Source organism: Desmodus rotundus, chromosome X (genome assembly GCF_022682495.2).
Source record: "Desmodus rotundus isolate HL8 chromosome X, HLdesRot8A.1, whole genome shotgun sequence".
Classification (NCBI taxonomy): Eukaryota; Metazoa; Chordata; class Mammalia; order Chiroptera; family Phyllostomidae; genus Desmodus; species Desmodus rotundus.
In genome coordinates, this window is record NC_071400.1 from 63560346 (window position 1) to 63571083 (window position 10738).

General features: G+C 39.8%; 1 protein-coding gene across 1 annotated transcript in view; it reads left to right on the plus strand.

Annotated features, from left to right (window-relative positions):
* Positions 1-10738, plus strand: part of FAM120C (family with sequence similarity 120 member C) — a 233795-nt gene that overhangs the window by 32221 nt on the left and 190836 nt on the right. The window contains exons 6-9 of the mRNA XM_053916879.2: positions 3800-4019; positions 8403-8697; positions 9832-10022; positions 10121-10264. Of these exons, the coding sequence (XP_053772854.1) occupies positions 3800-4019; positions 8403-8697; positions 9832-10022; positions 10121-10264 (850 nt within the window). The remainder of the gene's footprint in view (positions 1-3799; positions 4020-8402; positions 8698-9831; positions 10023-10120; positions 10265-10738) is intronic.

Here is a 10738-nt window from a genome sequence, read left to right on the forward strand (position 1 = left end):
TCACAGTTATTAATGAGCACACCTAAAACAAAAACAAGAGCAAACTAGGCAAACAACTAGAACAGGGACAGAACCATAGAGATGGAGATCACATGGAGGGGTGTCAATAGGGGAGTGGGAGGGGGAGGGGGGAAAGGTACAGAGAATAAGTAGCATAGATGATAGGTGGAAAATAGACAGGGGGAGGGTAAGAATAGTGTAGGAAATGTAGAAGCCAAAGAACTTATAAGTATGACCCATGGACATGAACTATAGGGGGGAATGTGGGAGGGAGGGGGTGGATAGGATGGAGTGGAGTGGGGTGGGGAAATGGGACAACTGTAATAGCATAATCAATAAATATATTAAAAAAAAAAGAAACATTCACTCAGACCAGTAGGCGGGGCGGAGCCAGGAGCTGAGGGGAGAGAACTTATGGGAAGGCGGCGGACTATGCAGACAAAGCAGGGCTGGCTGATTGGGAAACTAAAGACTCAAAGCTAGCTGTAAACTATTGTTGGGGATACCACCGCAGGAGAAACTCCCACTCTCACACCAGAGAGTTCATTGGAAAGTGGGGCTAAAGCAAGGGAGCTGCATTGTTCCCTCTCTGACCCCTCCTTCACACAACTCAGCAAAGAGGGTTGCTCCGTCCAGAGGAATACCTAAGGCCCCCACCCCCTTATAACATAACAGGTGCACCTAGACAAACGAATACGGCCTAAATGAAAGAGATCAAAACTCCAGAAAAAGAGCTAAGCCACGAGGAGATAGCCAACCTATCTGATGCAGAGTTCAAAACACTGGTAATCAGAATGCTCACAGAACTAATGGAGCTTGGTCGCAAAATGAAGGAACAAGTGAAGGCTTCCCAAAGAGAAACAAAGCAAAATATTCAGGGAACCAACAGTGAAGGGAAGGAAACTGGGAGTCAAGCCAACGATTTGGAACAAAAGAAAGAAATTAAAATCCAAGTGGAAGAGAATGAAGAAACAAGAATTCAGAAAAGATGAGGACAAGCTTAGGAACATCTGGGACAACTTTAAACACTCTAACATCATAGTTTTAGGGGTGCCAGAAGGTGAAGAACAAGAGCAACAAGTTGAAAACTTATTTGAACAAATAATGAAGGAAAACTTCCCCAACCTAGCAAAGGAAATAGACGTCCAGGAAGCCCAGAGAGAGTCTCAAAGAAATTGGACCCAAGGAGGAACACACCAAAGCACATCATCATTGAGTTACCCAAGATTAAAGATAAAGATAGAGTCTTAAAAGCAGCAAGAGGAAAGGAGAGAGTTACCTACAAAGGAGTTCCCACAAGACTACCAGCTGATTTGTCAAAAGAAACCTTCTAGGCAAGAAGGGGCTAGAAAGAAGTATTCGAAGTCATGAAAGGCAAGGAGCTACATCCAAGATGACTATCCAGCAAAGCTATCATTTAGAATGGAAGAGCAGATCAAGTGCTTCCCAGATAAGATCAAGTTAAAGGAGTTCATCATCACCAAGCCCGTATGATATGAAATGTTAAAGGGACTTATCTAAGGAATAGAAGATGATCAAAAACTGTGAACAGTAAAATGACAACAAACTCACAGCTATCAACAACTGAACATAAAAAAAATGAAAACGAAAATTAAGCAAACAACTAAAATGGGAACAGAATCAAAGAAATGAACATCACATGGAGGGTTTTCAGTGGGGATGCAGAGGGGAAGAATGGGGGAAAAGCTATAGGGAATAAGAAGCATAATTGATAGGCATAAAATAGATGGGAAGAAGTTAAGAATAGTATAGGAAACAGAAGTCAACAAGAACTTATATGTACTACCCATGGACATGATCTAAGTGGGGTGGATGCTGGAGGGTTGCGGTGTGCAGATCAGAGGAAGGATCAAGGGAGAAAATATTTGGGAAACTGTAAAAGCATAATCAATAAAATATACTTAAAAAATAAGACCCTTCACTTCCGGTGACGACGGAGGCGTAGGAAGACAAACTGTGCCTCCTTACACAACCAAAAGAAGGACAACAAATTTAAAAAGAAAAAACAACCAGAACTGACAGAAAACTGAACTAACTGTATGGGAGAACGAAAACTGAGAATTTAAAGAAGAAGCATTCATCTAGACCGGTAGGAGGGGCGGAGAGGACTCTTGGCAAGGCAGCGTCCTAGCCGTCCCACATTTGAGTGTAGATAAACTGGGAGGAACAATGGGAAGTGAGACAAACCGTGCAACCCAGGGTTCCACGCAGGGAAATAAACCCTCAAAACCCCCCACAGAAAAAAACCTGTGAGGGTTGAGGCTACGGAAGAAACTTCCAGCCTCACAGGACAGTCCCTTGGAGAGACCCACAGGGCCCTAAAACCACCCACCCGGGAATCAGCACCAGAAGGGTCCAATTTGTTTGTGGGTAGTGGGGCACGTGACTGAAAGCCTGCAGAGAGGGGAACAAGTGGCAATATTCCCTCTCAGATCCCTCCCCCACATACAGTGCCACAACGCAGCGACATGGGTTGTACCACCCTGGTGAACACCTAAGTGTTTGTCCCTTACTACATAACAGGTGTGCTGAGACCAAAAAAAAAAAAAAAAAGCCCCAATGAAAGAATAGATCAAAGCTTCAGAAAAAGTACAACTAACTGACGAAGAGATAGCCAACCTATCAGACGATCAAACTCTGATAGTTTCAACATGTCTGCATGTTCAAAACAGTGGTAATCAGGATTCTCACAGAATTGGTTGAGTATGGTCACAAAATAGAGGAAAAAAGGGAAGGTATAAAAAGTGAAATAAAGGAAAATATACAGAGAACCAACAGTGAAGGGAAGGAAACCAGGACTCAAGTCAATGGTTTAGAGCAGAAGGAAGAAATAAACTTTCAACTAGTACCTAATGAAGAAATAAGAATTCAAAAAAATCAGGAGAGGCTTAGGAACCTCTAGCACAACTTTAAATGTTCCAACATCGGAATCATAGGGGTGCCAGAAGGAGAAGAGGGAGAGCAAGAAATGGAAAATTTATTTGAAAAAAAGTGGAGAACTTCCCCAATCTCACAAAGGAAATATACTTCCAGGAAGTCCAGGAAGCTCAGACTCCCAAGGAAGCACACACCAAGGCACATAATAATTACATCAGCCAAGATTAAAGATAAGGAGAGAATCTTAAAAGCAGCAAGAGGAAAGGAGACAGTTACCTACAAAGCAGTTCCCATAAGACTATGAGCTGATTTCTCCAAGGAAACCTTGCAGGCAAGAAAGGGCTGGAAAGAAGTATTAAAAGTCATGAAAGGCAAGGAACTACACATCCATGATGACTCTATCCAGCAAAGCTTTCATTTAGAATGGAAGGGCAGATCAAGTGCTTCCCAGATAAGGTCAAGTTAAAGGAGTTCATCATCACCAAGCCCTTATTATATGAACTGTTGAAGGGACTTATCTAAGAAAAAGATCAAAAATATGACCAGTAAAATGACAACAAACTCACAACTATTAACAACTGAACCTAAAAAACACAAATAGAAAAACAAACGAAGCAAACAACTAGAACAGGAATAGAATTACAGAAATGAAGATCACATGGAGGGTTATCAGCTAGGGAGTAGGAGGGGCAGAGGGGAAAAAGGTACAGGGGGGAATGTGGCTGGTTGGGGATATGAAGTGTGGAGGGAAATAAAGGGGGGAAATGGGTCAACTGTAATAGCATAATCAGTAAAGTATATTAAAAATACGACTTTTACTTTGATACAATTAATTTTAAAGGTTCTCTGTCTTGCTTATGATTGGAAGAATTGATAATGAGATAGGTATTTTGTTTATTAGGTTGTCTATCAGGAACCTACTAAACCACACATTTTTTGCTGAGGATACCGGACTGAGGGTGGAGTTAGCAGAGGAAGATGAATCCTCAAATTCATCCCTGGCTTTACGACTCTGGGTGGAAGACCCTAAAAAATTGAAAGGCAAGCACAAAGATAATGAAGCTATTGAATTCAGCTTTAATTTAGAAACAGATACACCTGAAGAGGTAGCATATGAAATGGTAAGTGAATTCTACTTTTATTTCCCCTGCCCCTATGGTATTAGGATTGACTTTCTTGCTCTTTCTCATTGCTTATTATTTTCTCCTTTTCATTATTTAATTTGACATTTTACTATGAATTATGTCTCTATCGCAGAGTGTATTAAATTTGTATGTACAAATTGTGACTTTTTTGTTATTCATTCCTTTGCTTTTCATTATAGTTTACCTAAGTAATACATTGTTTTCCTTTGAAAACCTGATTGACAAGCACACACCCTGCTGGTTACTGAAGTTCCTCTTGGGTGACGATGCCCAGGAGAGGATGAGCTGAACAGAGTCTCAGTGACAGTCTGACTTCAGCTTCCGGAAGGGTTTGCAAGAGGTCCTTCTGAGGAAGTCAGTGGGTGAGGTCATGTGTGAGTCTAGGGAATTAAACGCTTGGCTCACCACAGTCAGTGCCCCAGCGGGGCTGTTGGGTGGACCAGAAACGAGTTGTCTGGTAGCAATACGGTTTGACAGGGAGCGGGCCCCTCTAACTTCTTATAATCTCCCCATGACCCCCTCTCCCCCAAGAGTAGATGGCACCAGGTAACTTCTGTGGGGTGCAATGCATGTCCATCCCGATCCAGGCTGTGGCAGAGCCTGGAGGGCTTGCAGGAGCTTCAGCAGCCTGTGGTCAAGTTTAGCCCAGTGCAGGCACCGGGAAGCAGGCTCACCTGGGAATTGTGTTCTGAGGTTAAAAGGAAGAATCGGACCATGACAATGGGGATCTTGGAAATGAAAGCCTAATATGTCTGTCTTTGTAGTCACAGTCTTTTAATCTGGAGTCATTATCTTGGACATCTGGTGCGTAACTATCAACCTGGTATTCCCCTTCACTGTCTTCATAGACTCCCCTGCCTCTCTCTTGTATTGGACTTAATGTTTCCTAAATTCCGTGTTTTTCTCTTTCTTGGCTTACTCTTTTGTATTAGTATTATACTTTTCCTCTGTTAGCGTCTTTGAAAAGAAAGATTTTATTTATTTATTTTTAGAGAGATAGGGGAAGGGAGGGAGAAAGAGAGGGAGAAAAACATTGATTTGTGAGAGAAACACTGGTTGGTTGCTTCTCCCACGCCCCCCAGCCGGCGATCAGCCTGCAGCCCAGGCATGTGCCCTCTCCAGTGAGCAGGTCAATGCTCAACCCACTGAGCCACACCAGTCATGGCTTCCTTTGTTAGCTTCTAAAGAAAGGGTTCGTGGGAGGTGAATTGTTTGAGACTTGCATGTATAAAAAGTGTCTTTATTCTGTCTTCATTTTTAACTTATTATTTGGCTGAAGGCATTTTAGTTTGGCAGTTAAAAAAAGTTAGAGTCTTTACTCCATGCTCTTCTAACTTTCAGCATTAGTATTGAGAAATGCAGAGTTGTTCTGTTTTCTGTTTTCTGGATCTTTGGCTTGTGATCCATTGTTTACTTTCTGAAAGCTTATAATCTTTTTCTCCTCAGTATTTAAAAAATTTCGCAGTGACGTCTCTTCATTTGGGTCTGTTTTCATTTTATTGCATTGGATAGTCAGTGGACCCTTACAATCTGTCAACTCATACTCTAGTTTCTGGGAGATTTCTTGAAGTATTTCATTGATGATTTCTTCCCTTTTGTTTTCTCTTTCTGTAACTGCTATTATATGGATGTTGGAACTCTTGAACTGTTTCTCCAATTTTCCTATCTTTTCTAATTTTCATCCTTTTTGTCTTTTTACTCTGCATTTTTGGCAGATATTATCACCTTTATCTTCTAACCCTTCCTTTGAGTTTTTCATGTCTACTATCATGTTTTTAATTTCAAGAGTTCATTAATTTTTTTCCATTTCTTTTCTCCCTGCAGTCTATTTTCTCCAGGTTGCTGTTTTTTCCTCTGTTAGTTTTGTGCTCCGTCTTCTTGTTAAAGGCTTTTTCTCATATTTCTGATAATTCTTTGCCAGATGTTTATGATTATAAAGAGACTGTATTAGTTTTATGTTGCTGTGTGACAGATTACCACAAACTTAGTGGCTTAAAACGACACTCATTTATTATCTCAGTTCTGTAGGTCAGAAGTCCTGGTGGGCTTCACTGGATTCTCTGCTTGGAGTTTCACAGGCTGAAGTGAAGGTATTTGCTGCCTAGTCTCTGATCTGGAGGCTCTGGTGGAGAATCTGCTTTTCGGCTTATCCAGTAATTCCGTGCAGTTTTAACGCTAAGGTCCCCATTTCCCTACTGGCTGTTAGCTAGGGCTCACTTTCAGCTCTTAAAGGCTTTTCTTCAGTCCTTTCACATGCCCCTACTTCATCTTCAAAGTTAGCAATGGCATCTAAATCCTTCTAGTGTCACCAGTTGGTAAAAGGCTGACCCAAATAATCTCGCTACCTTAAGGTCAACTGTTCATAGTACAGTGATATGTCATCATATTCACAGGTTTAAGTATTTGGATGGGATATCTTTTAGGGGTCCTAATTTCACCTACCACAGAGACTAACAAACCAATTGACTGTATGATTGGTTGTGTTGGACTTACTAACTTTGACTTTTACTGTGGAGTATCTGGATGGGTCATTATTTGGGGGATCTCTGATATCAATATTTGAAGGTCTTGCCTCTTGGATTGGTCATATTTCCTAGAGAGGCATCTTTCAATGTCCTTCCTGGAGGGTAATGATCTGATTCCTGATATTTTGGTAGCCAAGTAGGGAAGAGGGCTGCAAGTTTCTGCATTTGGCATTCAGCATGCATATGGTCATTTAATCTTTTTGTTTTCCACATGGTAGCCATATTCTCTATACTGTGCTAGCCATATTCTCTATACTGTGCCTGGTGTTCCATAGTCCAGAGATCCTCTCCAAAGAACTAAACTTTAGACTTCCCTGGTAGGGGAGAAGCAGTCATTGAAAGGTGTGGAATGGAGGGTGGGATACAGGGAACTAAATACCTACTTCTCAGAACCCTTTCACTTAGTCTTCCTTCTTTTAGTCATCTCTCTTGATTTTACCCACTTTTGGAAGTACCTGATAACTACCAGTCCCTGTGTCTCATAACCATTGTTTAGCATGTGGGAATAATTATCAGTTTTCCCTAATTGACCTTTTTCAGGTCTGCTAGGTCAGTTTTTACTTACCCATTTGTTTTCCATGTTCGAAAGAGTCCAAAATATTGTTGTTGTCTTTCGCTTATTCTCCCTGTCCTTGTGGGTTTATAGCTTAAAAACCCATTTACTATGGGGTTTCTTTTTTGGCGCTTTTGAAGGGAGTGAAATTAAATGTATGGACTCCATCTAACATTGTTTTTTAAAGAAAAGTGACCTTTAAAAAAAAGACTTACTTATTTTTAGAGATGGTGGGAAGGGAGGGAGAAAGACAGGGAGAGAAACATCAATGTGACAGAGAAACATAGATCCGTTGTCTGTTGTATGTGCCCCAGCCTGGGACCAAACCTGCAACACAGGCATGTGCCCTGACCAGGAATGGAAAGGGCGACCTCTGCCCTTGCAGAACAACTCCCAACCAAGCTGCACCAGTCAGGGCTCCATCTAAAATTTTAATCATTTTTCAACTACTATGAAATTTCCCCAAGCCTGCAGACCCCTATGACATGGTTTAAAAAACAGTTTGTAGTAGGACTGAGAATGATATGCAATGGCACCTCCTCAAGTCTTTTCTGCCACTCAGCCATATTTCTCTCAGGCAACATGTTTTTAACTTATCTTCTCACTCCACTAATACCTAGTAAGCTGTAGTACTTTGCTGTTAGCATACTTCTCTCAGCCTATAGTGTTGCTCTCTATAAATGTCTACACTCAATAGCATGTAAGTTCGTTTGTTTGTTTGTTTATTTGTTTGTTTTAATCTAGATCAGAGTTTACCTTCCTCTGTGATACTTTCTCTACTTCATCCAGAGAAGCATGTGCTCCTTTAGGGCTTTTATACCTGCTCATTTTTTACCTCTTATTTCCTTTTAAGTTAAGTTTCTATCCATCCCTCATAACCAGATTGTGTGCTCATAAAGGACAAAGGGCCATCTTACTCACCTGTATGTCTCTGGAGTCCATTGTAGGCACTTAATGTTGCTGAATGAGGAAAACTTTTTAATCTTTCACAGAACTTAATGACGGTCATAAATGACTCTAATAAGACTGCATGTACTGAAACATCAAGCTGTTTGCTTGTTTTGTTTAAGGTCAGAATTATTTCAGCAGTGCTTGGTGATACTATTTTTCTTATCCTCATTAAAGTCTCTGACATTTACATATGTCTGATTAAGAAGAACATAAAAACTGTTATTTAATAATATTTGGAATCTGGGGGCACAAAATAACTCCACTAGTAAAAAAAATGGTTAAAATCTTAAATGTTAAAGATGTAGTTTGCTCTTTATGTTTTGTTTGTAGGTCAAGTCAGGATTCTTCCATGAAAGTGATTCCAAAGCTGTTGCTAAATCCATCAGAGATCGGGTGACCCTGATAAAGAAGACAAGAGAGAAGAAGCCAGCTGGCTGTTTGGAAGAACGCAGGGATTCTCAGTGCAAGTCTGTGGGGAATGTTCTCCCTCAACTCCAGAATACAACTTTGCCCCCTGTTCCTGCTCAGCACACTGTGGCTGAATGTGAAGAAACTGAAGTCGATCAGCAAGTTCGACAACAACTTCTACTAAGAAAACCACAGCACCACTGCTCCTCTGTTACAGGTAACACAGTTGTAGTTTATGAAAACAAACGTGTGTAATTGTGTTCCCTTATTTTCAAATAGTACTTTGTATTTTTCAAAGCACTCTGTTATCTATCATTTTATCAGTCTTTTTACAAAATCTTTGAAATCGACCAGCTAGCTAGTTTTTATCTTATACTTTTTATCTTAGAACCAAAAGGCTGAGAAGTGATCAACCAGTTTTATTTTAAAATTAAGAAACTGCCCTGCCTGGTGTGGCTCAGTGGATTGAGCCCTGGCCTGTGAACCAAAAGGTCATTGGTTTGATTCCCAGTCAGGGCACATGACTGGGTTGCTGGCCAGGTCCCCAGTAGGGGGCGCATGAGAGGCAACCACACATTGTTGTTCTCTCTCTCTCTCCCTCCCTTCCCCTCTGTCTAAAAACAAATAAATAAAATATTTTAAAATATAAAATAAAAACAAAATAACTTTAAAAAATTAAATTAAATTAAGAAACTATGTTCTTAAAATTAAGTTTTGTTAAGTGACTTGTCTAAGGTGCTAGTGGCACAAGGATTATAATCATTTTGTTTTTACCATTATAAGAGTATAAAATAAGTCCTTTAAAAAATAAAATTAGGAACTAAAGATGTGATTTATTCTTCAAGACGGAATATTTTAGACTTTAAGACCCTTTGTATTTTGGATTCCAGTATAAAATTAACAGTTCCTCTAATTTTTTCTGTCGTTATACATTCTCTTGTCTAGAAGTACATAGTATTTTCATAGTAATAACTAATTGTTGTATAAGACTGTTATTCTCTAGCTAGGTTCTACAAGAATGAGAAAGAATATGATATTTAGGTTTTACTGAAATCCTAATGCCAAGTATAGATTAATTAGGGGTATATATGAAGTGGCCAGCAAATGGAGTTGATTTTTATGTGATTCATTTTGGTTAGCTTTTGATGTACTAAGAAAATTTTAGTTATACTTTAGTGTCAGCACAGAGTTTACAAGATAGTTTTCAATTAATTGTGCAGTATACATATTTTATTTGAAGATGTCTCAGGTTGTCAATGTAAAAAAAATAGACACTTACCATTTCATGTGCCATTTGGACCTGGTGCTTCATAGTTTTACTTCTGCCTGTTCCTTATTTTCTTTGTCGTAGGTGACACTATGTCCGAGGCAGGAGCTGGATCAGTTATACAGTCGGATACAAATCAGCCCAGTACAGCCTATACCTCAGACCAGATGATGGGTTCTCAGATGGTGTCTAACATCCCACAGGCTGAAATAAAAGTTCCTGGGAAAATTTATCCATCCCAGCAGCTCGTAGGACATTACCAGCAGGTTTCAGTGGTGAGATGAGCTGTTACATTTTAAAGTATATAATCAATATATTTACTGTAAATGGGAGAGTTTATCTTTAATCTTTTTTCCTTATTTAACTGTTGCAGAAGCAGCCAAAGCTGACTCAGCCCCAAATTTTGCCTTTGGCTCAAGGTCAGTCCACTGTTTTGCCTGTACATGTCCTTGGACCGCCAGTTGTCTCACAACCTCTGGTGTCCCCATTAACTGTCCAGAAGGTCTCACAGATAAAGGTAAGATACACATTGGAGGTTCTGTATTCAGTTAAATGTATCTAACACTCCCTAGACTTTCTGACAGGCAAAGGCTTTCTTTCATAAATTCACCAGTTTATATAAAAGTCACTGAAAGCTAAAAGTTATTTATGCTTTCCTTCAGCTAAGACATTCTTCTTGAGGATGTACCTAAACTAACATTGTGTAACTAGGCTCTTGAAAAACTGCTTGTATAATTGGAAAAGAAACTGTGAACTGTGTATATGGGATAAAAAGTTTTATTTAGGGTTTAGATGTCTTTCTCGTGGTAGTGATCGTTTATTCTTTGTATTGGGCTTTCCCAGCCTGGTTTGAATGTGGAAGGATATCTTTTCTAGATTAAACATAGCATTGGTATTAGACTCTTACAATTTTTAGCACTTTCATATACATTCTTGACTTTTTTGATTCATATTTATTTCTGTAAGAAAAATAAGTGTTTTTGTCTTTTAG